The sequence below is a fragment of the Rattus norvegicus genome, chromosome X, assembly GCF_021556685.1.
Source record: "Rattus norvegicus strain SHRSP/BbbUtx chromosome X, alternate assembly SHRSP_T2T, whole genome shotgun sequence".
NCBI lineage: Eukaryota > Metazoa > Chordata > Mammalia > Rodentia > Muridae > Rattus > Rattus norvegicus.
In genome coordinates, this window is record NC_141554.1 from 156,043,202 (window position 1) to 156,070,705 (window position 27,504).

The 27,504-nt window shown below is 39.2% G+C and overlaps 1 protein-coding gene and 2 pseudogenes across 23 annotated transcripts in view; 2 read left to right on the forward strand and 1 right to left on the reverse strand.

The window, feature by feature from the left end:
* The first annotated feature begins 315 nt into the window (after positions 1 to 315).
* Positions 316 to 4,148, forward strand: Adrm1-ps2 (ADRM1 26S proteasome ubiquitin receptor, pseudogene 2; annotated as a pseudogene).
* A 2,158-nt stretch (positions 4,149 to 6,306) lies between these two features.
* On the reverse strand, positions 6,307 to 11,244 carry Hnrnph1-ps3 (heterogeneous nuclear ribonucleoprotein H1, pseudogene 3; annotated as a pseudogene).
* Positions 11,245 to 13,992: 2,748 nt separating this feature from the next.
* The window catches only part of Fmr1 (fragile X messenger ribonucleoprotein 1), a 37,802-nt gene continuing 24,290 nt past the window's right edge, over positions 13,993 to 27,504 (forward strand). For 9 of the 23 annotated variants that reach the window (NM_001431612.1, NM_001431611.1, NM_001431613.1 and 6 more), the window contains exons 1-3: positions 13,993 to 14,269; positions 22,292 to 22,344; positions 25,721 to 25,814. In NM_001431612.1, coding sequence (NP_001418541.1) covers positions 14,219 to 14,269; positions 22,292 to 22,344; positions 25,721 to 25,814 — 198 coding nt within the window. In that variant the 5' untranslated portion in view covers positions 13,993 to 14,218. Of the gene's footprint in view, positions 14,270 to 15,032; positions 16,514 to 22,291; positions 22,345 to 25,720; positions 25,815 to 27,504 lie in introns of all 23 variants that reach the window. The other 14 variants (XM_087599128.1, XM_087599133.1, XM_087599129.1 and 11 more) reach the window with 10 other exon arrangements.

A 27,504-nucleotide genomic window follows, 5' to 3' on the forward strand; every position in this document is an offset into this window, starting at 1 on the left:
CAATGATGTTTTCTATAGCATAAAAACAAATGCATCATTTTCGGCCTTGCTTTGCCATCGGGCTGAGAGAGTCCTCCTAAACTTTCTCTACAGATCAGAGAAGACAGAGGATGGTTAGATGCTGACTCTGGAACTGCCCTTCCCACCTCTTCTATACGTTTATACAATTTGCTCTCTATATTCTTCTTCCCCTGGAAATTTTACCAATTTTCCTATTGAATTTCCTATATCTTTCATCCAAATATCCTGATTATTTATGGTGACCATCTCTCTGTGTTTTACATTTTGATTTAGAGTTTGGGTTATAATCTTTTAATGTCAACAGTGACAGTTCTGTTCTTTATTTTGGGTATTAAATTATCAATTTTGTTGCTCTCACACTTTCTCAAATGTTTTATACTCATTTCTGTTCCAAACATCCTATGCTTCCTAGCAAGTCTACTTACCTGGATGTGCCTGTTGAATTTTCTTTCTGACTGCAGAGTCTATGAGGTGATTGCTTGTACTGCAGTAACTTCACTTTGGGGGACTTCACTTCTGGATTTTAGAAAAGTATAATGCAATGTAACTTCAGGTTGAGGCAAGTCGAGGCTGATCAAGAAGACTCCCTGTGAAACAACAGTATAGAAAGTAAGTAGAAAGTAGACATAGCTTCCCTCCTAATTTGTTTTCTATTGCTGTGACAAAATATTCCAACCAAAAGCTACTTGGGGGAAGGACTGGTTTATCTGACTCATACTTTCAGGTCAGCTCACTATTGAAGGAAGTTAGGACAGAAATTCAAGGCAAGAACCCAGAGGTAGGAACTACAACAGAAGTTGTGGGGGAATGCCCCCATTGCTTCCTCAGTTTTCATATACAAGCTAGCACTACCTGGCCAGGGTGATAGCAGCCACAGAGGGCTGGGCACTCCCACATCAATCAGCAAAACCATGCAGCACTTGCTTACAGGAAACCTGACAAAGACAATACCTCGATTGACGGTCCTTCTTCCCTGGTGATTTCCCAGTTTGAGTCAAGGTAAGAAAACTTAAGCAGCATACCTCCCTCTTGTTTTGACAATCAAGGTTGTCCCCACCCCAGGAAAATTGGTACAGCATTCTCTTCCTTGGTCCAATGATCTCGGATGCTAATGTCCACATATTTCTGCAGCTCATGAAGGAGAAAATTCTCTATCAACTTATTTACTCTTGAAGAATCCAAGGCTTGATATGTTCCCAACAATTGGCAGTTACAACATCTGTTTTCCTAAGAGACATAGAGAGATTGGAGTTGAGACTGTGTATCCAAGTATCTCTTTTCACTTGCACAGCTTTGTAATGCACAAACATCAAACCATAAATTGACTTCAAAATTTAAAATTCTGCCCAATTTTCCCCCATTTTATTAGAAGCATCTTCAAATGTATTGCTGTAAAGATCCTGATTTTAAAAGTTACAAGATTTATTCCATGTTTAGTATTTATATAGCTTTCTCAGAAGTTCAGTGATCAGATTAAAACCAGTTCCCAGCCTCAATTTTGAAGAATTAATTTCTTTTGAATAATTAATTGGTCAGTTTCAATGAATAATAATAGTCTAACCAAAGTGCATATTATTATTTTCTTATTTATGTGACAAAATTACCATTTACCAGGTGAAAGCATTATCAAATATAAATCTTTCAAGCCAAACTGACTTTCATTTCCTTCTATTTGACAGTATATTGTACTTTAGTCAGCATTCATAAGTCAGGTTTCAGTACTAAAGGAACCCATCAAATAGCAATCAATTCTGCTGCAAGACTTAGTGGCATGCATCCTTGTGTATATTTATTCTCAGTCATATCAGCCTAGATGTAAAAAATAGGAGTCATAATAGCAATACTACAATTGCATTTCTGTGACCTGTTTCATCCCATATAATCCAGAGAATATTGTAGTCTCTTCTGTTTCTTAAAACTATTTCGGAAGAGTCCCCTAGTAATGCTTAATGAGTTCTCCTCTGATGGTACTTTCTATTTTTCCTGTCCCTATTCTGATATCTCTTATCTCTAAAACTCTATTACTACTTCCAGATAAACAATGCCTACTAATATCTCTGTCTTCAAATTATATCAATGCTGTCATCTGTGTTCAGGAATTCCTATACGGGTGCACAAGCCAAGCCACTGCCATGAAGCAATTCAAGATGCATACTCTCGCTAGTTGATACAAAAACAGTTGGTGTCAGCTCCACTGCTTGGAGAAGAACTTAGGCCAAGTGCAAGTTATGCCTTGCATAGCTTCTCTAGCTGCTCCTCTTAGATGTTGAATTTCATCAGGAGGCCATGGTTAGGGACCCAGAGCACAATCTGAATGGCAAATGCTACATCAAGTTTTGAATCAGTCTCATCGTCCTAAGGTGTCCTCTAACTCTAAACCACACTTGCCTGAAGTACCTATTCCAGATATGTTCTTTCATGACATGCCTCTCATCTCATTCATTTCTCGTGAATAACAAACTTATGTCGATCTTTTTCTTCCTTGAGTCTTCTGAATGTGACTAGATATCAGTTGTGAAAATATCACAGGAGTCTCTCAGAAGGTTTGGATACCATCCATTCTAACTATAGTTGTTATCATTTAAATGCAAAAACACTGCCGGTTAATGTTTTTCTGCAGCAAGCATTACCTTGGTATGTTTTTAGATGGGGTCTGCACCTGCTAGGCAGAAGCTCATTCTACAGCTGAGAACGCCCTTGAACTTCTGATCCTCCTGCTTCTACCTCCATGCTGGGCTGGGTTTAGGAGGCAAGCATCTAAAACACATCGCATTATATTTTTTCAAATAACTGTTTTAAAGGAGAGGTCAAATCGAGGTGACATTTTCAGAGAAAATGACATGAAAGAAATCTGACATTACAGTGCCCCTGGGTCGAGTGTGAGCATGGCCAGGAAGAGGACTTCAGGCGGGCGCTCTGTTCCCAAGCCTGGTGCCCTGCTCTCAGAGGTCTTCTACCAAGTATTTGGTGGAGTTCCTGGCAGGCAAAATGTCATTAAACGGAACTATGGTCATCCCAGATAACCGGAAAGGGCTCATGTACATCCAGCAGACAGACAACTCCCTTATTCACTTCTGTTGGAAAGACAGGACCTCTGGGATCAAGGAGGATGACTTGATTATCTTTCCTAATAGTTCAAGCAGGTGCCTCAGTGCCCCAGTAGAAGGGTCTATGTGCTCACGTTTAAGACTCTTCTTCTGGATGCAGGAGCTCAAGACTGACTAAGATGAGAATTGCAGGAAAGTCAAGTGTCTGAACAACTCCCCTCCCTCCCCTTGGGCACTGGGAGCAAGTGGGAGTAGTGGCCATGAGCTTTCAACACTGGGTGGTGAGGACAGCCTGTAGAGCCCGTTGGGGAACATGAGTCACAGTAAGCTTATGCAGCTCATCCGACAGCTGGCCTTGGAGGACTAGGTGGGCTTAGGGCCCTTACTGGGCCAGACCTGGCCAGCTTGCTGGGGAGCAGTGGACCTCTGTCCAGCAGCTCTTCATCCAACTCCTGGAGCCAGTTGACAATCACCCCATCCTCTACCACCTCTTCTGCTAAGAGCCACCCCAGCCCCTTCTGCCCCAGTAGCTGCCTCAACAACCAGCCTGGGTGCAGTACCCAGCTCAGGTAATGGAAACAGCACAGCAGCCAGCCTGACCCAGCTCATCCAGCTGAGCGACCTCCAGAGCATTCTGGCCACTATGAACGTGTGGGCGGGACCAGGAGGCTGCCAGCCACTGGATCTGTTAAGTGTGCTGACACCAGAGATCATGGCACCCATCCTTGCCAATGCAATGTTCAGGAGCGCCTGCTGCCCTACCTGCCCTCTGCGGAGTCTCTGCAGAGGAGATCCAGAACATATTAAACTTGCACCAGTTCCAGCAGACCCTGGGTATATTCAGTGCAGCCTTGGCCTCACGACAGCTTGACCCTCTCGTGGGCCAGTTTGGTCTTCCTACTGTTGGCTGTAGAGGCCTCTAACAAAGGTGATGTGGAAGCATTTGCCAAGGCCATGCAGAACAATGCCAAATCGGACCCCAAGGAGGGCGACACAAAAGACAAGAAAGATAAAGGGGAAGATATGAATCTAAATAAATTATTTGCTGTCCTACTCCAGGTGGAACTCGTAGTTGTGTGATTCCGTAGTGGCGATTGTGATTTGTCCTTCTCTTCCTGCCCCACCTCACCTCACTAATAAAGTCCTCTTTTGTACCTGTCCAAAAAATAAAATAAAAAAGTTTAACTTTAGCAGTATCTTGGGGTTGGGGATTTAGCTCAGTGGTAGAGCACTTGCCTAGCAAGCTCAAGGCCCTGGGTTCGGTCCCCAGCTCCGGAAAAAAAAAAAAGCAGTATCTTATAGGGCATTTCAGCTAGGATTGAGGAATAAAAAAGCATAGAAGGCTCAAGTTACAAAACCATGAAATATAGAAGAAATCAATACAGAGACAACAGACAGTTATTTAATGGAAGGTAGGGGCCAAAGTAGGGCCAGACATGCTGAAGTAAAGGCATGGAGGAGATATCATTTCTGCTGAGTCCTCCATATATATTCATTCATTCACTTACTCACTCATTCAATAAATATTTAGAAACTATCTACAGTGTTCCCGACATTGGTGACACAAGCACATAAGCAATAAGCAAAAGATAAATAATTTTTGTAGCATAATTTTATTTATTTATTTAGTATTAATAATTTATTTACATTTCTTTTTATTGGATATTTTATTTCTTTTTTATTTATTGGATTTTTTATTTACATTTCAAATGTTATCCCCTTTCTTGGTTTCCTGGACATTTTTTAAAGTTAAGTTTATGTTCTAGTGGGAAAGACTAACAACTTGCTTGATGTTTTCATGACATCAAAGGAAGTATCATGATTGTGAAATTTAGAATGTGAAGCAGAAGAGATAAAAGATGCCAGCATGTATAAAGCAGTAAGACTTGAAGAAATAATGACTTGAGTTTTTCCCCAAGAAATCTTGCCAGAAATCCCATTGGAGTGTTTTGGGTGGCAATATGATCCGTGTGGTACACAAGGAGGGACGTTATTTTGTGTTGAGACTTAATTAAAAGAAGACAAGGGTAGCTATTGGAAAACAGGTGAGAGAATGAAAACCTGGATAATGCAGGAGTGATGAGAAGTAGCTACTGGACTCTGAAAGAATTCGGTATGTGATTAGGACTGAGAGACCCCCAGTGTGGGACGGAGCGTATGAGCATCGCAGAGAAATCCAAAAGACGAAAGATAATGCCACAACATATCCCCGTAGTGAGGACAAACACCACACACTTTCAATTTACCTAAAGTACAAGGGTGAAGAAGACATTGTCCTGCCTAGATACTACTAGCAGTCCAATGAAAAAACTAACTGTAAATAAATAATTCTCCTGTATTATAAATGACAGTAAAATATTAAACATTCAGAGCCTGTTCTATAACCAGTGCAAAACAAAAAAAGGAAAGAAAGAGGAAGTATATAAACAACTCTGTAAGAGCACACTCACACAATTTTTTTTCAATTTTTAAAAGGAAGATTTAACAAGTTTCACTTAGTACAATACATCTAAATGGAATTCACAATACAAGGTGACATTTAAATCAAAGCCCCAAAATTCCATACAAATAACGTGACCAAACTTCTAATGTATTGGTATCACATCTCAAAATTGTCTCAGATCCTTAAAAAAAAAAGTGTACACTCACGTGCTTTACAGGGTATTAAACCAAAAAGCTAGAATTAACAAACATGCCAAATGTTGTCACTTTGAACAATAGACACAGGTCCTATATTTTTTTTACAGAAAAGCATGTTTTTCAACATGCATTTGAAGCTTTCGATGTGTTATGGTATGAGAGCAACATTTAACATAAGTGAAAGTGCTTTAAACCTAAATATGCTTTTACTGTCTAAGTACACTCATATAAAATAACTAACTTCAGGAAAGCTGAAAGTGGATTTGACAATTATGGTCAATACTGGACTTGTTATTACATCCTCGATGAATATTTTCAGTGTTGAAAATTGCTGAGATTAAAGTTTGAAAACAATCTTAATTTTCACTTTACAGTAAGCATGAATCACAAGCTTGTAATGCTAAACTGTTAAACTTAAATTTTGTTCTCTTAAAAAAGAGGAGAGAGAAGAAAGAAAGAAGCAGACCAATAGTGATCAGAAGCAACTGTATTTCCCATTTACCAATCATACTGGATATGCTGGACATCCATGCTACTGTATTCAGTTCCTCTAATGTACTTTTTATTCCTGTAGATGCTCTTTGATGCTCCCCGCTTCCTACACAAGGTTTGACTGATAGTCACTTGAGTTTTCCTGAAGAATGTGGTCATATCTTCTCCATACTTTTCTTACCACCATAACCACCTCCATAGCCAGCACTCAACTGCTGGCTGGCCAGACCTCCATAACTATACAGGTTGGATAAACCCATCCCTCCCATTATGTGCACTATCTACCATAAGCACCACCGCTTGCCCCCGCCGTAGAATTCAAAAAGAGCTCTACATAGCTATGATCATAAGCTCCTCCACTCATTCCTGTCGTAGAATTCAGGAAGAGCTCCACATATCTGTGCTGCATTTTTGCTTCATCTTTTGCCATAGCTGCCACATCATCTTCACGAGTAGCAAGCTCAACATCTGCCTCACCCGGAACTCTCCTATTGGGTCCTATTTCAATGTATGCTCTCATGGGATGAAGAGGTGAGAAAAAATTGTAAATATCATTCTCATTGGCTCTGTAAGATAACCCTCTCATGTGTACACAATGCCCTGTGGTGCTCTGGAAACTGAACCCTCCATCTCCGTATCTATGATCAGACATTCCTGAGAAACAGTGGTTTAGGTCTCTTCCAAATCTATCAGACCCCAAACCATCCCTGTCATTATAACATCCATAGTCATCATGGCCTCCATACCCTTCACCATAGGCACCCCGCCTCATTCTTTCAAACCTGGCTCTTCTGCCAATGCTATTATACCCTTTCCCAGCCCCTGGCATGTTAAGGACCTGGGTGCTGCATAGTCATGAGCTTTCGAGGGGGATCATAGTGGGTTCGGACTTCAACTCTGCTACTCTTGAAGATTTCAATGTACATATGCCCTATTCTTTCCTTGTTTCTTTAAGACCCTTTCAGCTATCTCCTGTGAAGCAAACTGCACAAAAGTTCCCCCTGCGCTCCATCCCTTAAAGTCCACTGGCAGTGTCATCCCACTTGGCACAACTGCCAACCCTAAAAAAGAACTGAACAATTTCTTCCTTCCTACAGTCAAATGGGAGTACTCTGAGCTGTACCAAACCATCATTGGCAGTAACAGGACCATTTGGAAATGTATGCTTTAACACCCAAACCATTTCAACACTGCTGGATTTGAATACTTCAACATATCTGTGTACCATGGTTTCTCTGTCTTTCTTTTTTATTGGATTTTTTTAAAATTTACATTTCAAATGTTATTCCCTTTCCTGGTTTCCTATCCATAAGCTACTTATCCCTTCCCCCACTCCCTTCTATGAAGGTGTTCCCACTCCCTTTCCACCCCCCTCTTCCCTCCTTCCCACCCCCTGACATTCCCCTATACTGGGGGATCCAGCCTTGGCAGGACCAAGGGCTTTTCCTCCCACTGGTGCCCAACAAGGCCATCCTCTGTTACATATGCAGCTGGAGCCATGGGTCTGTCCATGTATGGTCTTTGGGTAGTGGTTTAGTCCCTGGGAGCTCTGCTCAGTTGGTATTGTCATTCTTATGGGGTTGCAAGCCCCTTCAGTTCCTTCAATCCTTTCTCTAATTCCTCCAATAAGGATGTCATTCTCAGTCCAAGGGTTTGCTGCTAGCATTCACCTCTATATTTGTCATTCTCTGGCAGAGCCTCTCAGGAGACAGCAATATCAGGCTTCTGTCAGCATGCACTCCTTGGCTTCATCAATATTTTCTAGGTTTGGTGGCTGTATATATAAGGGCTGGATCCACAGGTGGGCCAGGCTCTGAATGGCCACTACTCCAGTCTCTGCTCCAAACTTTGTCTCCATATCTCCTCCTATGAATATTTTCATCCCACCTTTTAAGAAGGACTAAATATCAACACATTGATTGTTCTTCTTCTTGAGCTTCATGTGATCTGAGAATTGTATCTTGGGTAATTCAAGCATTTGGGCTAATAGCCACTTATCAATGAGTGCATACCATGTGTGTTTTTCTGTGATTGGGTTACCTCACACAGGATGATATTTTCCAGTTCCATCCATTTGCCTATGAATTTCATAAAGTCATTGTTTTTGATAGCTGAGTAATATTCCATTGTGTAGATGTGCCACAATTTCTGTATCCATTCCTCTGTTGAAGGGCATCTGGGTTCTTTCCAGCTTCTGGCTATTATAAATAAGGCTGCTATGAACATAGTGGAGGATGTGTCTTTGTTATATGTTGGAGCATCTTTTGGGTATATGCCCAGGAGTGGTATAGCTGGGTTCCTCAGGTAGTACTATGTCCAATTTTCTGAGGAACCTCCAGACTGATTTCCAGAGTGGTTGTACCAGTTTGCAATCCCACCAGCAATGGAGGAGCATTCCTCTCTGTCCATATCCTCACCAGCATTTGCTGTCACCTGAGTTTTTTTTTTTCTTTCTTTTTTTTTTTTTTCTGGAGCTGAGGACCGAACCCAGGGCCTTGTGCTTGCTAGGCAAGCGCTCTACCACTGAGCTAAATCCCCAACCCCATCACCTGAGATTTTTATCTTAGCCATTCTGACTGGTGTGAGGTGGAACTCAGGGTTGTTTTGATTTGCATTTCCCTGATGACTGGGGATGTTGAACATTTCTTTAGGTGTTTCTCAGCCATTTGATATTCCTTAGCCGAAACTCAGGAAATGTTCCCCAGTGCCCATGTGTTTGAGATTCTTCCCCACTTTTTCTTCTATTAGTTTGAGTGTATCTGGTTTGATGTGGAAGTCCTTGATCCACTTGGACTTGAGCTTTGTATGGGGCAATAAGAATGGGTCAATTTACTTCCCAAAGACTATATATGGACTGACCCAGGGCTCCAACTGCATATGTAGCAAAGGATGACCTTGCTGGTCACCAATGGAAGGAGAAGCCCTTGGTCCTGCCAACGTTGGACCCCCAGTGTATGGGATTGTCGGGGGGGGCAGAAGGGGGGTTGGATGGGGAGGGGAACTTCTTTATAGAAGGGAAGGGTGAGGGGTTTGGGGGCTGATGGACAAGAAACCCGGAAAGGGAATAACATTTGAAATGTAAATAAGAAATACCCAATTTTTTAAAAATGGAAAAAATAAATAAAAAAACGAACAAACAAAAAAATGAAAAAAGAATGGGTCAATTTACATTCTTCTACATGCTGACTTCCAGTTGAACTAGCACCATTAATTTAAAATGCTATCTTTTTTCCACTGGATGGTTTTAGCTCTCTTCTTTTGGTTTCATTGAAAAGAGATTACTTTCTTGCCTTTTCTGTGATATAATTTCCTTCCTTGTATTGGAGTTTTCCATCTATTATCCTGTGTAGGGCTGGATTTGTGGAAATTTGGTTTTGTCATGGAATATCTTGCTTTCTCTGACTATGTTAATTGACAGTTTTGCTGGATATAGTAGACTGGGCTGGCATTTGTGTTCTCTTGGTGTCTGTATTACATCTGCCCAAGATCTTCTGGCTTTCATAGTCTCTGTTGATAAGTCTGGTGTAATTCTGATAGGTCTGCCTTTATATGTTACCTGACCTTTTCCCTTTACTGCTTTTAATATTCTTTCTTTGTTTTGGTGTTTTGACTATTATGTGATGGGAGGAGTTTTTTTTTTTTCTGGCCCCATCTATTTGGAGTTCTGTGGGCATCTTGTATGACTATGGGCATCTCTTTCTTTAGGTTAGGGAAGTTTTCTTCTATAATTTTGTTGAAGATATTTACTGATCCTTTAAGTTGGGAGTCTTCACACTGTTCTATACCAATTATCCTTAGGTTTGATCTTCTTATTGTGTCCTGGATTTCCTGGATACTTTGGGCAAGGAGCTTTTTGCATTTTACATTTTCTTTGATGCTTGTGTCAATGTTTTCTATGGTATCTTCTGCCCCTGAGGTTCTCTCTTCTATCTCTTGTATTATGTTGGTGATGCTTCTGTCTATGACTCCTGATCTCTTTCCTAGGTTTTCTATCTCCAGGGTTGTCTCCCTTTGTGCTTTCTTTGTTTCTATTTCCATTTTTAAATCCTGGATGGTTTTGTTCAATTCCTTCACCTGTTTGGTTGTATTTTCCTGTAATTCTTAAAGGGATTTTTTTTTTATTCCTCTTTGAGGGCTTCTACTTGTTTACCTGTGTTGTCCTGTATTTATTTATTTATGTCCTTCTATCATCAGCATGAGATGTGATTTTTAAATCCAAATCTTGCTTTTCTGGTGTGTTTGGATATCCAGTATTTTCTTTGGTGGGAGAACTGGGCTCTGATGATGCCAAGTAGTCTTGCTTTCTGTTGCTTAGGTTCTTGTGCTTGTCTCTCACAATCAGGTTGTCTCTGGTGTTAGCTTTTCTTGCTGTTTCTCACAGTGGCTTGACCCTCCCCTAAGCCTGTGTGTAGACCTGTTTTCTTACAGCTGGATCTGGGTACAGAGAGCTGTGGGAAAGTTTCAGCTCCAGGTTCAGGCAGAAACCGGAAGGGTTCTGTCCCAGTCAGCTCCTGGGTTTGTGTGGCCGGAAGCCTTCAGGCGGATTGCTAGGAGCAGAAGAGTTTGTGTTACCTCTGCTCTGAAGTGTGTCATCGCTCCTGGTGACTGGTTTTCAGCTCTGGTCACAGCCATAAACGGAAGGATCCTGCCCCTGTCTGCTCCTTGATTCCTGTGTCTAGAGGGCTTCAGGCCAGTTCCTCCTGGGCCAGGAATGTGAGCAGCATTGTCCGCACTTCTGAGAGTCCAGGTCTCTCCCCCATGGGATTTGGGTACACAGAGCTGTGGGACCAGTTCAGGTCTGGGCGGGTGCAGGCAGAAAGCAGAAGGCCTCTCTCTTTCTTTAAAGCCAATTTCACTTCATCTTCAGATTCAAACTCAACAAATGCTTCATCACTCATCTGCCTTCTCTGTTGTAGACGAAAGATGTGCCATTTTGGATTTTACAATCAGAGAAGCAGAGCATCACTTCCTCAGCTGATCAGAACCAGGGTAGGCCTCTGACCTTCACCACAAAGCCCTCCCTGCCCTCTGTGGTCAGCATCATGGTGACCAATAGACTCTTGGTGACAAGTTTGGCTCAGTGCAATTTCAATGTAGCCTTTGACCACATTAGAGATTCTTCCAGCAATATGGTGGGCAGAAATACTTTAAAATGATTGCTACAGGACTTCAAGACCAGGGGATTTTACTCTTTCTTCCCTCAAACAGCTATAGCGAGGAGAGAGACTATTTCCTCACACAAAATTCTTGCCATGGTACATGAAGACAATTGCAAGAGTTTTCATGATCCCGGGAATGGTGGCACATGCCTTTATTCCCAGTAGCTAGGTGACAGACGGAAACAGATCACCATGTGTTCAAGGCCCGTCGAGGCTGAATACTAAGACATTGTCTCAAAATAAACTTTAAAAGTAAAAAAATTAATGGTAGTAATGAGAAGCAGATGTGTAGTCCAGTAGCATCTCTGCACATGCAAAAGCCATGCACATATACTATTTATCTTGTGGCTCACTTGATGGGACATGTCTTTTATAACAGCACTCTAGAAGAATAGGGAACTCAAAGATAGGCTGTACTAATTGTGAGTTCTGGCCACCCTGCCATACAAGAAAATCTGTCCTTAAAAACACTATCTTAAACTATTAATGATATGTCAAACATTACAACTGGTTTCTAGAAGAATGAGACCAATAACAAATACAATAATATGAGCAAAGAGGGGCCATGTAAGAACTAATGGTGAGCATGCTGAGAATTGAAAGAAATGCTCACTCAAACATGTGTACCTGAAGTGAAATAACTACACAATAGGAAAAACTACCTAATAACTTTAAAGGGAAAGAAAATCATGAACATCATGAAAATCATGAAACTATGTCTAAGGATAGTGACTTTGTGAAGTACTGAAATGTTTGAAAGCCCTGAGCTTTCAAAGTTAAAGCTAATGTTATGCCCCCTAGTCTATGGTGAGATTTGTAGTGGGCCCTACTGGATTCTTAATATGTTGTGGCTACTCCAAAGACCCTAGTTCAATGGGTCATTTCTGTTTACTATAGCCTCAAGGAATATGGCCCTTGATCCACTGTCTTAAAGCTGGAGTTCCAAGTGCACTGAGATTGTCCTGGCTGGGGCAGTCTGGGAACTGGAAGCCTAAAGTACTCTTTATCCTATGCCACCTGCCTGGGGCACCTCACCCTTTGTCTTCCAAGTGCACACTTCCAAATAAGTCTTCTTTGTGCCATTCCACCTGGACTCATCTTGCTTCTGTCCTCACTTATCCCATGCCACAGACAGATTCATATCCAACTGTGAAAGATATATTTACACTTTATAGACTTCACAGTAGCAATTACAGATTTATATGTTTCTTCATGTGTGTATGGGTGTATATGAATCCATGTGTGAGAGTATCCGCACACAAATGCCACAGGATATGTGTGGAGGTCGAAGGACAACTTCTTCCAATGCAGTCCTTGCCTTCTACCCAGAGACAGTCTTTTTGTTGTTCGAAGCTGGATAAGTCACACTGAACTGTGAACTTCTGGAGAATCAACTTTGGGGGAGTGATTATTTAGGCACTTAAGCCAAGCTTTATATGAATTCTAAGAATTCAAAAATTCAGAATTTCATGCTCGCATAGCAAATGCTTTACCCACTACAGCCAGCCACTTCTCCAGTCCCATATGTATAGTCTTGAGAGGTTGAATTTTGCCCATCTACTCCTGTAGGTTCCAATGTCAACAATGACAGTCTTTTTATTGCTACCTCACCAAGGATTCACTAGTACTTAGTATGGTGCTTGGCACATGGTAGGCATTTAATGAACTTCTCAGTTGGATGCAAGCCTTCTGGATTAAGGGAGCATGGGTCAGGCTGGATAGGAGCCCAGTAGAGAGGCCAAGGGGGAGGAGGTGTGAAAGGCTAGACTTGGTTCTGCTGTGGAAGGCACAGGAAAAGAGCTGCATGGAGTGGACACAATGATGTGCATAGACAGGTTCCATGACTGCTTTCCTGATGCCCTCTCTCTGGTATAGGGTGCACATAGAAGAGGCAAAAGCCAACTGTAAGGAAATTAACAACTGTTTAACACATTCATTGTCTCTCCCTCTTTCAGTGAGCTCTCTTTATTACGAAATCCAAGTAAAAGTATGAAAGGAAAGTGTGCGGGACAGCATTGTCTGAGAAAGGGCTAACATTTCCTGAAGGTCTGGCACACTCCATTGGCCCTTAAAAAGTACTCAAAAGTTCCCACAATGCTTCCCCAAATCGCTAGGTAGTATAGCGATTTATTTTGCACTCTGGCCATAAAAGTCCCAGAAGTCAGGGTCAGTGTAGTTATAACTGTTCCTACATCAAAGTGTTCTCCAATCGAAGTTATCACTTTAACTTCCCCTCCCGCCGCGACTTCCAGTTCAATCAGGTCCCACGCCAGCGCAGTGAAAAATGTACCCAAAGCCCCTCCACTTCTGGTTGGGCCCCATTTTCAAAAACTGGAGGCCTTTTCCCACGTCCTCGCTTCCTCCTGTACAAAAAAGGCCTCTAGTCCCCACGGCTGGCCATAGGCAGCACGACCTGTTACTACCCTTTGCGCTTTCCCGCCGTTCACCCAGCGCGCGCGCCAAAGTATCTGCCCAGTTACCCCAAGGCAGGTACCCACGACGGCGCATGCGCGTGCTCAGCTGCCCAAGAGAGAGGGCGGAGCGAAGGGGGCGGAGCCCATGGGGGAGGGGCCGCCAGGGTCACGTGGTGTCGTTTGACTGTTTACAGGAGGCGCGGCAGAGCCCTCGGCCTCAGTCAGTCTTGCGCTGGGGAGCGTTTCGGTTTCACTTCCGGTGAGGGGCCGCGCCTGAGAGGGCGGGCAGTGAAGCCAACGGACGGCGAGCGCGGGCGGTGTCAGTGACGGCGGCGCCGCTGCCGGGGGGCGTGCGGTAACGCGGCGGCGGCGGCGACGGCTGGGCCTCGAGCGCCTGCAGCCCACCTCTCGGAGGCGGGCTCCCGGCGCGAGGAAGGACGAGAAGATGGAGGAGCTGGTGGTGGAAGTGCGGGGCTCCAATGGCGCTTTCTACAAGGTAACGGGCTACCGGACAGGCCGGGTCCTCGGCCTCCCTCCCTCCCTTGTGTCCCGGGCGGCGGGCGGGCCCCTCGGGCGCGGCGGGAGCGGCGGGCGGTAGGTCGTGAGGGAGCGGCGGACTCAGGGCCTAGAGCCCGCCTCAGCGCTCTGACTCCCGCCTGAGGCCCCGGCGCCCGGCGGAACGCGAAAGGAGCGCGGGAGCTGAGGGTGGTTGAGCGGCCGAGTTCAGTCAGGGAAGCGGGAATGCGAGGACAGTAGATCTGGCCATAGGGCCGGTGCCGCGTGAAGTGGCGGCAGCGGCTTAGTCCTGCTTTCCCAAATAATCCTCTCCTAGTGGGTTCGGGGCCTGACACGCGGGGAGCCGTGAGGGAACCGGGGGCGCCTCAGCCCCGCCGCCTCCTGCCCTGCCGGACGGCGGTTCGGAGTCTTGGGCTCCGGGTTGTCGGCCCACAGTCCAGACTTTGGAGAGCTCCCCTGTTCTGGGCGAGCGGAGTGGAGCGAGTTCTAAGAAGCCCTTGGCAGTCCGGAATCACAATGGCAACTGCTCTTTAGTGGCCTCTTTGTGAATTTCGAAGGAGGGTTTTAGACCTAAAAGTTTCTGAAAGACCATGACATCTGAGAGAGCCATTTAAAACGCTAGCCAAAGCTGATATCCATGGCCTCCTACCCTCTGTAACTGGGGGAAATTCAGGGATAAACATGTCGCGACTTCTAAAAATATTACCAAGTCTGCTTATTTTAAATTTTCCTTTGTGTTTAAGTTCTCAAGGACCCGAATTTGTGCCACAGAACTTCAGGAAATTAACGGGGACTGTCTGATTGCTACTGAATTTTTACCAGGACGGTTTGGAATGTTTGTTTTGTGCTCTGAAGTGCATAAACTTGAGTATATTCGCTTTGACTTTTGCGGTGTTGCAGTGGGCTATGTTCTTGAGGTTTTAAATAAGCATTCATGGAACTACTGAGGGGTTTTTTTTATACCATTGAATATCAGATAACGTATATTTTTTTAAAGGAACCTTAAAATACATGTAATGTGGTATGATTCCTGATACTGCATAGATGTAGATCTAGCAATATTATAAAGTCTCTTTTTTTAATGTTTACAAGCTCTGTAAGGCCCCACCTCAGTAGAATATTTTAGTAACAGAAGCTGCACGTGGAAGGAAGCATGGAAAATAGCTTTTGCCATTGTCCAACCGTTTTAAGTTTATTGTAGAAGAACTTGAGCATTTCAAATGGGACGTACTAGGCTAAGCTCAGGAAAGTGACTTTTGTAAATTATGCTTTTATCAAGTCTATGGAGACATTTAGTAGAAGATAAATTATGCTTTTATCAAGTCTATGGAGACATTTAGTGGAAGATAAATTTCATGAATGAGGGAAATTTGTAAAATACTAATTTATACTAAAAATACCCTTTTGTTGTAGCATGGGAGACAGAAAGAATGCAGCATTTTTGTTGCTAATTCTATCAGTGCAGTTTTTTCAATTTGCTGTAATAAAAAAATGTTCCAGTTAGTTTTGGTTATTTTGCATTAGAAGGTTTCTAGTTTTGGTTATTTTGCATTAGAAGGTTTCTAGTTTCTAGAATGACAGTTTTAATTGCTAGAGTTGGGGCACTGAGACACAGATGAGCAAGGGATAATAGTTAAGTAGTATTTTTGTTCATCTCTAATACCAGCTTAGATTTGAGTCCACTGTTAGTTGCTTTTAATGAAGTTGGCTTGCCATTGAGGGCAAGTAGTGCATCCTACTCTTGAAGGATTTATTGGCCCCAGTAATTTTGCTTGCAAACTGACTGGAATATTTTTTAAAAAGTGCACTGTTTCCACTATTAATCCCCTTGCTTTTTTCTTGGCTTTGTTTTTCAACAACTTCTTAATTTGAAGATGAACGAAAATGAATAGACTTTGAATTATCCTTTGATTCCCTGAGGGGACATGTAGTACTCTTTTAAAGTGTGTGTTGAAGAATTGCTATTGTGTTTAAGTTTATTTTTGTTTTTTGGTTTTTTTTTAAGTTTCAACTGGTCTATATTAAAGGAAGGGTACTGGCTATACTGAAAGAAGTTTAAATTTTACATCACTTAGAATATTGACTGTGAACAGGAGAAAATAAAGTGGAAGCATGCTGAGTCCTTTTCTGGTGAGATTGATGACAAAGATGAGAAGTAAAGACCATTATGGAAACACTGGGAACCCTGTTCATTAAATTGGTAGAAGTAAAAATTTAAAGCGAAGTAAGTCAAATTCAGTATAATTGAATTCAGCTTTTGATTTGCTTACTAGAACTACTGTATTGTAAAGGGTAGTTGTACATTCCCTGAGCACATTAAGTTTGCAGAATAACTATATAGAACACATATTAGGAATGATTTGATTCTTTCTCTAAAACATCAATAAATTGAAGATTTCAGATTCACAAATCATGCTTCTGGCATGGTAAGAGCCAACCAGTTCTGATTTGGATTTTTTCTTTTATTGTTTAATTTTTAAAACTATTAGATTTGTGACTACTTTTTTTAATTTTTAAAAATTTTTATTCTTTAATTCTTTTTGGACAGTTAGACTTTATTGACCTCCCTGTCTTCTCCACCCCCAAAGCCCCACACTGTTCCCCATCCCATACCTCCTTTCCATCAACCCCCTTGTGACTACTTTTAGTTTTTTTTTTTTCTTTAACCTGGAAAAAGTTGGTAACACGTACTAACTAGTTTTTGAGCCCTTCAGACAAGTTATGTTTAAAATCTGAAGAAACTTTGATTTGTATCTCACATGATCTTTAAAAAGCACTGCTTAAACCAGTAATGTTGCAAAACACTGCTATACATCTTTATTCAAGGTGCATCTGCTCCATGTAGTTTTTCTTTGTGTATTGCAATTTGGGTATGTTGAGAATGATAATGCATTAAGGTCATTTTTATGTAGAATGTGTGCCATTCAGATGTGTGGGTACTCCATATGCAAAGATTTCTAGGTATTCTAGAATCAAAAATAGTAAACCATGTTAGAGACATACATAAAACTTTTAAATTTCAAACTATAATGGCTAATATCTAAGTGTGTATAATTATGCAAATTCACAAATATATTGTCATCTTAGTTTTAAACTCGGCATCTGAGAATAGACTCCCTTTAGCTGAATATTGTTACCATATATAGTAGTTTATTAATATACAGTCAAGAAGTTTTATAATGCCAGGTTTGGTGGATCACACCTGTGAGGCAGAGGCTGTTGGATCTCTTGAGTTAAATGCAGGCTACATAGTGAGACCCTATCTTTAAAAGCAGGGGCGTAGGGGGTTAACAAAGTCTTTAGTGCCCGTCATATATATCATTTTAGTTACATTGGCTTATAGAAATAGATGTTTTACCACAAACTTTCACAAGCTTTAGAAATTTTTAAGCCGGATGTTGGGGATTTGGCTCAGTGGTAGAGCGCTTGCCTAGGAAGCGCAAGGTCCTGGGTTCGATCCCCAGCCCCAAAAAAAGAAAAAAAAAAGAAAAAAAAAAGAAATTTTTAAGCCTACATAGAATTTAAATAAACTCATATTCATGGTTTTCTCTGAAATCCAGCAATCTTCAAGTATGGGTGTTAACTCACATGTTAAAGAAATGAATGATGTAAATTACCACATTTTATCCTCCCAAATCTACAAACCCTTTGTAAGATTTAGTGTCCTTGTGGATGTAACACCCCACCTTGGAAATGTGCAATTCCAGTTCCATACTTGTATTCTGATAACCCCAAAATTACTAATTTTGTGCAAAATTTTGTCCAGTGTGGTACTTGGGAGTTCAGATTCTGGCCCACTCTGGAAGATGGTTGGGATTATGGTTATGGTAATAATTCCCAGGTGTAGAGTCTTAGACATTACTTTGCCTCTATTAACTTCCTCCTGCCGTTTTAATTTATATAAGGGGTATTGATATATTGGGAGATGCGATAAATAATTACTAATGCTTGTCAGCATGCTGAAAGATTTGGATCTGGGATTGGAAATCAGACTTTTGACAATGAAATGATAAAATTCAGTTTGAAGAAATAAAGTTGATTCTACTTGTTGCCCACTTTTCAATTTCATTATAATCTTTGTTCATATTTGTTACTATGACATTACCTTAGCATCCTATAACTACAATTGTTGTATTATCTTTTTTTTTTTCTTTTCTTTTCTTTTCGGAGCTGGGGACCGAACCCAGGGCCTTGCGCTTGCTAGGCAAGTGCTCTACCACTGAGCTAAATCCCCAACCCCTGTATTATCTTTTTTTAACTGTGGACACAAAGATGTCATTAATCTCCAGTTTATGTATCGGTGTTCTTTTTATTAACCCTCTGGTTTGAAATATTTTCCTATAAATTCTTACTAATGAAAGTAAAGTTACAAATCTTTGACTCTGCTGTGGAGATTGCTTTTGTTAGTTACTGTAGGAACTCTCTAAACCTGAAAAAGTGTAACTTATATGAACAGTATGTAAACATCAGGAAAACAAGTCAGTGGATGCTGTTTTCTTTGTACCTGTTGTCTTTGGTCAGAGTGAATCATATTTTTCTTAGAATTTGTGGATGAACTGTTGCTGTTTTGTTATTCATTCTTTTATATTGCTAGCGCCTACATGTGAAATGAGGAGAATAAAAACATGCTGTATATATGAAACCTTGGGTTTGAATCATACATCTTATATGTTCCTATAATTTATCTCTAGGAGGAAAGTTTTAATTTATTTTACATGTATAAGTGTTCTACCTGCATGTATGTATGTGAACCAAGGAAGTGATAGAAGAGGGTATCAGGTTCCCTGGGTAGAGATGTACAGATTGTTGTGAGCTGGAATGTAGGTGCTAGGTTTCCTCACCCCTAGTTAGATATGTTAAAACTTAAGATATGTGGAGAAGTCGTAATAGGGGAATAAAAGTTTACCCAAACAGGACTGGGCTTTTTGTCCTTTGCACTGATTTAATAAAGCAGTGTTTGCATTAGATAGTTCTGGTTATTATATATCCTCAAGACTATGACTTGGCCTAATTGTCTTTAAAAGGGGGATGCTATGATGACTTAAAATTTCTGTTTTTCCCCAAAACAACCTTAGTGTGTTTGGTCACTGCTTTATTTTTTTATCACTTTTTTCAAACCCTAAAGCCTTTTTTTTCTTCCCAGAGTAAAAATAACCTTTATTATTTAGTAATTTTGTAGGACTATCCCTATTTTGTTCTATCTTACTTTTTAAGCTTTTATTTGACCATTAAGACTTTTCATTTAGTTTTCTAGATAACAGTCTTTGGATCTGTCATGATTGTGAGTGGATAAGTCTCATCTCTCCTTAGGAAAACATTAGCACTTTGGAGTGACTGACATCCTGTGGAGAACTGGAATTTTCAGTTGTGCCCTTAAGAGCTTCTACTTTGATAGCCCCATTAAAGCCCTTTTTAAAATAGAGAGGGAGAATCTAACATTTTGAAATACAAAGGCATTTATTGTTTTGAATCTTTTATGAAAATTATATATGTATATAGTTAAATTACAACCTTAAAAGGCTAGTCTAAGTCCTCACTTAAAAATGAGGAATCTGAGGTTCCCAAATCCTGCAGCTATTATATTATAGAGCCAAGATTTCTGAGCCTATATTTAATTCATAACAAAATTCAACTTCTAAGTTCTCTGATCCCATTAACAACCCTACCTGTCAGGTGCAGTGACGCTCTTTGGGCATTCATCTAATCTGCCTTTGAATATGTCACAGAAATCATCTCAGTCTCTTGTTTTTACATCAACTTAGCAGGATAGGAACGAATCATAGCAAAATGAAGTATTTCAAGTTGGTAGATGAGGTGATAGCTCTCTGGAGGAACCTAGTGCATGAGTTAAGAGAGAGTCAGAGATTTTTAAAAAGCATCATTGGAAGAAGTATGATGAGAACACATGGAAAGATGAATCCTGTGGAGAAGTTTTGCTAAAAGGTTTTAGAGCTGACAGGATGTATTGTCCTTATTGTGTGTGCAGGGCAGAGTCCACAGATTAGATTCTTTTATTTACTTAGTAAAGCAGTAACCAGAAGGTATTAAATGCTTTCTATATCAGTTAGTGTATAAATAGTTACTAAAATGACTGATTTTGAAACAATCATGCAAATATCTATACATAGATAAGCCTCATTAACTGAGAGGCAGTGGCCCTGTTGGGATGTGATGATTACTCAAACTATTTTTGACAGTTTTCATCCCGAATTACATTCTAGGACTGTGAAAACATTTCTTTTTGCCTCTTTTATTTTTTGGCTTTTTTGCTGTCTTCTCTTTTTTAGTTATACCATTTACAGCTCTCCTTTGAAAGAACACTTCATTTTTAGGAAATAGGCAAATGCACTGAATGCATATGATTAAACTAGATAATAATTTAGGCAAGTAGGGAGAAATAAGAATATAGCCATATAGTCAGAAGACTAAGGCTGACTTCTAGAGTGTTTTCTTATGGTTAGTTTGAGAACTCTTAATGTTTCTAAATGTTTTAAATCAATAGTACCCTACAATAGCCATTGATCCATCCATAGCTCTTGAACACTCAAAATGTGGCAGGTGAATTTAATTGTAATTAATTTTAATGTAAATAGCCATAGGTCACTTCTGGTTACCACAGACAATACAAACAGCAAAGACCAGCTTTTGAAAGACTTTGCTTTACAAAGGACAATTTTCCACCCAGCTGTACCAAAGTTCAGTTTGCTGACTAAAGAGTTTAGCTTTTTCAATATTTTATGTACTGTAAAGAGCTAGTGCTGTTATGTACACTCTTGTGCTGTTGCCAAGGAATGCAAACAGCATACAACTTTCATGAGGATGAGGAGAGTAGTTACCTTTTCCTTTTCTTAGTAAATGAAGGATAATGGAAGTCTTGATTTTGGTTGGCAATCTAATAATCTCCCCCAGAAATACATTATTAACTTGGTATTAGCTACTCTGTGAGGACAAAGGACATCTTCCCCTATTCCTCAATTTTATTCCATAGTATATAAAACCAAGATCCAGTTCCCACAACTTTTCATTCAAAATCAGGTACATTTGTTGTTGAATAGAACAAATAATACCTGAGCACACTGGACACATGCTTCCTTATGAAATAGGCTCCCTGATGCTGCTGTCTTCTCAAAGGAATATTTATTGCTTGAGTTGTAGAGATATCCATCCAACCCCCATATGGGGACACACACACACACACACACACACACACACACACACACACATCATGGGGTTAAAATTATATTCTTCATTCATTGTCTCAGCTTTCTTATTGATTTTTTTGTTTTGCAATCTCAAGTTGCTTTTTGTTGTCTATGTTTTTATTCTTGCTTCTCCATCCTCTACTGTCTTTGGCTAATTCATCCTTTTCTTTAAAGGTCAATAGAAACTTCACCTTTCCAGTATATCTTCCCTTTTGAAAGCAACAACACTACCAAAAACCAGACCTTAACCAGAGCTAGGAGAGGAACATCTTAGGCAACAGTCCACTTAGATGTTCATTGAATTTATTCTAAGTATTCCAAGATAATAGTACATTAACTAAATTTAACTTAGTTGTAGTTTCTACCTGAATTGAAGCCTAAAAAGCAAGTAGAAGATAGGTAAATGAAAAGAGGGAAAGGACAATAGATCATTTATGAATAAGTTACAGGCTTATCTTTACTGCTAGGCATCTGGTTCTAGAATAAGTTTCTTAATTTTTAATAATGTAGCCTAAAGTGTACCTTTAACTTCATTCTCAACACTGAATTATGAGATGCTAAACTCTGAGTCAGTTTTTCTTATTTAGTGTTGTAATTATTTGTATTCCTAAAGCCTAATCTATAGTACCTGGCAAAATAGATTTAGTGAAGATGGGAACATCAGAAACTGATTTTCAAAAAAAAAAAAAAAAAAGAAACTGATTTTCATTCAAAATTCCGTTTTATCCTTAAATATTTTTAAAGTTTAATTTAAATGATCTTGAAGCTTAAAAGTTAATTTGTTGTGGTTTTTCTTGCAGGCATTTGTAAAAGATGTCCATGAAGATTCTATAACAGTTGCTTTTGAAAACAAGTAAGTTTTTCACTATATAATCTTAATGTTGAAGGCCTTTAATATTTTATACCCATTCCCTTTTTCCTCATTTTTTTAAATTGAAGTCTGTTTTGAGTGTTTTTTCCTATTACAAAACAAAGTTCCCAGAGATCTCAGTATTAAATCATTGGAAGGCTCTCTTTTGCTACTTCAGAGGTCCTTACTATATAATCTTGATCTTTAAGTCCATTTGATTATAAAAACAAAAGACACATTTTTCTCAATGAGTTGAAAGTTTAGTTTGTAATTTTATTAAAAGTTGAAAATGTGGAAATTTATGGGTGTTTACAATAAAAATGGTTGTAGTGATTTTAATTATATGGTTTATTTTACCAGAAGAAATTATGTTTCCTCATTAGGTTATTTTTATTTTTCATATATTTTTAATAATAATGACAGGTAATCTTTACTGCTTTTTGTTTCTAGATCATAAAACAGTACTTAAAAATCTAGTAATATGGCTGTCTGAAAAAGTCAATAGTCTAAATATTATCATTTCTTTGGGGGAAGAAAAGTCTAGTCACTAAATTCATTGAGTATTAATAAAGGCCATTCTTTTAGGTAGCCATTTGATACTCTGAAGTACACATAAGTTTAGTATCAGTATTAAGATTTTTACTAGGGGTTGGGGATTTAGCTCAGTGGTAGAGCGCTTGCCTAGGAAGCGCAAGGCCCTGGGTTCAGTCCCCAGCTCTGAAAAAAAGAACCAAAAAAAAAAAAAGATTTTTACTAAACTGTGGTACATGACAGTTATAACATTTAGCTTTTCTCTACCATAATAATAGTACGTCCAAGGCAAACTGAAAATCTGTAGATTAAAAATGGAATAAAAAGGAACAGTTGGAGGGTGGACCAGGAAGGGAATAAAATCTGGAGTGTAAAAATAAAAAAGAAAGTAGTATAGTGATTGCTTAGACTTGTTAGGGGTATGAGAGAAAGGCCATATCTAAAGTGTAAAATACTTCCTGTTGTGGAGATAAAAATATACTACAGTTCACTAACAATAATTATATATTATCTGAGAACATACTACACACTATTGAATTGTGAATATCTCAGTAAATCTTTCAAACTGCAGTCTGCGACACAGAGATACTAAACACTAAAAACAAATACATTGCTTCTAAAATATTAAGTGTAGACCTGCAATTCACTACAATTCAGAAAAATCTGAAGTTAGACTGTAAACTTAGATTCTTTAAGCTACTGACAGGACAAAGTAGTAACTTTTGATGCCTATTACACACTTAGAAGGATATAGATGAAAGGACTAACAGAATATTGAACCCTGTTCCATGCTCTAGACTAATAATGTTAGTTTACAAGTTTAAATACTAGAATATCTTTGCCTGAATGTGTAAAGACAAAAGTTCCATAATTGCCTTTTTACTTTAAGTTTTCATCATTAAACAATAGACAACTATAATATCACATCTCTAATGAAGGTATCATGGATAATTTGGTGGTTCATCTTTTTTGTATTTAAACTCTATTTTTTTTACTTTTAATTATGTACATGAATGTATGTGAGTATGTGCAACAAGAGTGAAAATGTTGATGGATGTTAGAGGTATCAAATCTCTGGAGCTCAAATTAGAAGCAGTTGTAAATTGCCCAACAAGGGTGCTGAGAACCAACTCAGGTCCATTGTAAGCATTATTTAATGGCTAGCCATGCTTCTACCTTTGTTGCAATTATAATTTTATCTGCTTATTTCCTTCACTAGTAAAACACTGTTTTCAAAAATGGGCGTTTTGATTCACTATCTTAGCTTCTCCTGTAAACTGTTAAACAGAATCTTTGTATTTTCTGTGCTTACCTTTTGGCTTTCCATCTAAAAGACGGGTAGATTGATCAGTAATGTGTGAAAGAAAACACAGTATTTTATAGGATAGGATTCTTTCATTTAGAAAGAATAGCTCAGTTAGGGTGATTTAGTTTTTTTTTTCCCCCCTCCGGAGCTGGGGATCGAACCCAGGGCCTTGTGCCTGCTAGGCAAGCGCTCTACCGCTGAGCTAAATCCCCAACCCGTGATTTAGTTTTTAACCTATGTTTAACATCTTTGAATTGGTACTTAGAGTTAAAGTCATTGTCATTTCTTTGGAACCAAGAAATTTATATTTTTCATTGTATGCCTTACAAGTGAAATGTACCAGTCAGTTTGTATGTAACATGTTAAAAATCACTAGTAATCAATGAGTATAGAAAAGCCATTCTGCTTTATTCTAGTTATACTCTTTTCAAATGCATTCATACGTCATAGTGGGGGAGTCAGTCTAATTTCATCATTCAACAGATTTCCACAAATTCTGACTTATTTGTCCTCATGTACAATAGAACAGAAAAAAAGACAAATAAGTATTCCTCAATAGTGTTTTATTAGAATTTCCTATATCAAAATAGAGACATTTTATGAGGCTAGAAAGATTATTCAGCAGTTAAGGATACTTACTGTTCTTACAGATGACTGGAATTCAGTTCTTAGCACCTGAAACTAGTTCCAGGCTATCTGAATCTCTTCTGGCCTCTGTCCATGCACATTAACAGACACACAGGCACAGAAGTTTTTACACAAAACAGATCTGTTTTCTTAATGGAAAAAATGACTGTTCTAAGTGATTAAATCATCTAGTGTCTTTATAAAATTTGTTACTTAGTATTTTATGTCTTTGTAAGTAAAAAAAAATATGGTGTTTTAAAGCTATTCAATATTTTAAATTAAGAAAATTAGATAACTTAATTGAACTCCTGTAGGCTGTCTCTATTGGGTTTCTATGGTTTAGGAGACCCCCCACCAACCCTGTCCATGCTGATACATCATACCAGTAGATCAGCATCCAGCTACCTATGGCAAGAATTGACTACCTCGTGGGATCTAAAATTTAAAGGGGGAAAAGTGAGTCGAGAATTGCTAATGTGCTGACTGCCATTTTGCTTTGGGAAGTAGAGGATAGTTACTGTGGTTGATGGAATGTAATCAGAACTATTTTGCAAGTAGAAATATGTTGATGATATTACTAACAATTGTCAATACTAATTTAAGCATCAAAGGAATTTCCATTGTAAACTTGAGTTTTTAAAGTCTCAGAGTTAATATTATTAGAAGAAAAACCTTTTGAGTAATAGTTTTGATCTGTTGTCTTTAGAAAAACTATGCGGAAGCCTAGGTTGCTATGCTGCATGTAGACTTCCTTTAAATGTCTCTACATTGCCATTATGCACAAAAAAAAATGGCCATTTGAAGGCATTTGCTTCTTTAAACCAAGAGTCACACTTAACCAAAGTTGATTGCAGCATGTTCACTATTTGCATTAAACACCAGAAGCATGTCAAATAATATTTTGTTTATTTGCAGCTGGCAGCCAGAGAGACAGATTCCTTTCCATGATGTGAGATTCCCACCACCTGTAGGTTATAATAAAGATATAAACGAAAGTGATGAAGTTGAGGTGAGTTCCCAAGCCATGAAATAACCAAGGACTGAGGGCATCTTTTGTTTGACTTTTAAAATATACCTTGCTTTTTAACAGTATGTAAACTGCCTTGAGTGTTAAAGTTGAAATGGACATATTGTTTTGAGTATTCCTTTGAGTTAATGATTTGAAATGTTATGTAGTACTTATACTGGCTATTCAACCACACTCAGGGAATATCTTGTTATTATCCCAAGTTCCTTTACCTCATTAGTAGACCCTTGCCCCATCTCTAAATCTTTGTGTAGGTAATACTTTTTTATGTGTTACTATTATAGTCACTTTTTATGCAAAATGAATTTGGAAAAAATAGTTTTACAAAGGAAAGTAATAATTCTAACAAAACATGAATATGATATATGCCTATGATCTCAGCTGTTATGAGGTGGAAGGTGGAGGCTACATAGCAAGTTAGAGGCCAGTTCTTCATAAATGAGAGCCTTACCAATAAAAGAAATTATTTTAAGAATTCTAGAGCCAGGTATGGAGGCACATGGCTTTTATATCCAGTACTCAGGAAACAGGCATGTGAACCTCTAAGAGTTTGAGGCCCACCAGGTCTACAGAACTGAGTTCTTAGACAACCAAGTCTACATAGAGAGACCATGTTTCAAAAAGCAAAAAGAAATAATTTTATTTAATTGAGTATTAATCTAAAATTTATTTTAGTAGCAGTATCTCATATATATATATATATATATATATATATTATATATATCTTTTATATCACATATATAATCCAAATGTCCTTTTACAGGGCATAACTGTAAACTACCTGCTCATCTACCAATGAGCTCTTGGAATAAAAGGTGCTATTGAAACTTGATCAAAATCATTGTATTTGTGATTCTCTACTCATTGAAAATTGGTTTTGTGATATACTTTTGCCTTATAGTCTTACTTATCTTACAATTTATCTTACAATTTTGTAGTCTCTTTTTACCTCCTACTTCCCAAGCCTCATTTTTAGCTCTTTTTAAAAATTCTGCAGGGCTTAGTATAATGCATTACTTTTTATGGTTTCATGCATACTTGTTGTATGAACAAAGCAAATAAATAGGTACTTGTTAGAGGTAAGCAATGTGAAATTAGGTCTTTAAATGCTAATTTTCTGCTCTGGATACCAAGTACATAAAAATAGGACAGTCTTTTCCCTTTGATAAGGTTACATTCTAGCTGGGATAGCTAATGTCATGACAGGTGAAAGTCATATGAAGGAAGAGAAAGCTAAGTGGAAGATAATACAGGGGCAGCAATGACATGTCAGAGTTTAGTTGGAGGTCTCTGAATGTTCAAACCTTTGTTCTTTTCGCTGCAATTTAAATGAGGAATAACATATTACTTGTTAGCCTAAAACTGTATTTACTGTATTCTGGGTTTGGTCTTGCAAGAGATCTTAATTGTAAATACAGTTGTTATCTAAATCTCTACAGGCCTTTAAGCTGCTGATATGGCTCAGTAGATACGGGTACTTGTTCCCAGGGCAGATGAGCTGAGTTAGATCCCCAGAGCTGATATGATAGAAGGAGAAAGCAGATACCTGGGGATTGCCCCCTGACCACCGCATGTGCACCCATAACATCACCAAGTAAATACATGTATTTGTTCGTTTTTAAAACCCTCTGGTATCTCCTTTCCTGTGGGCTTCTTGCTGTGTAAAGGCCAG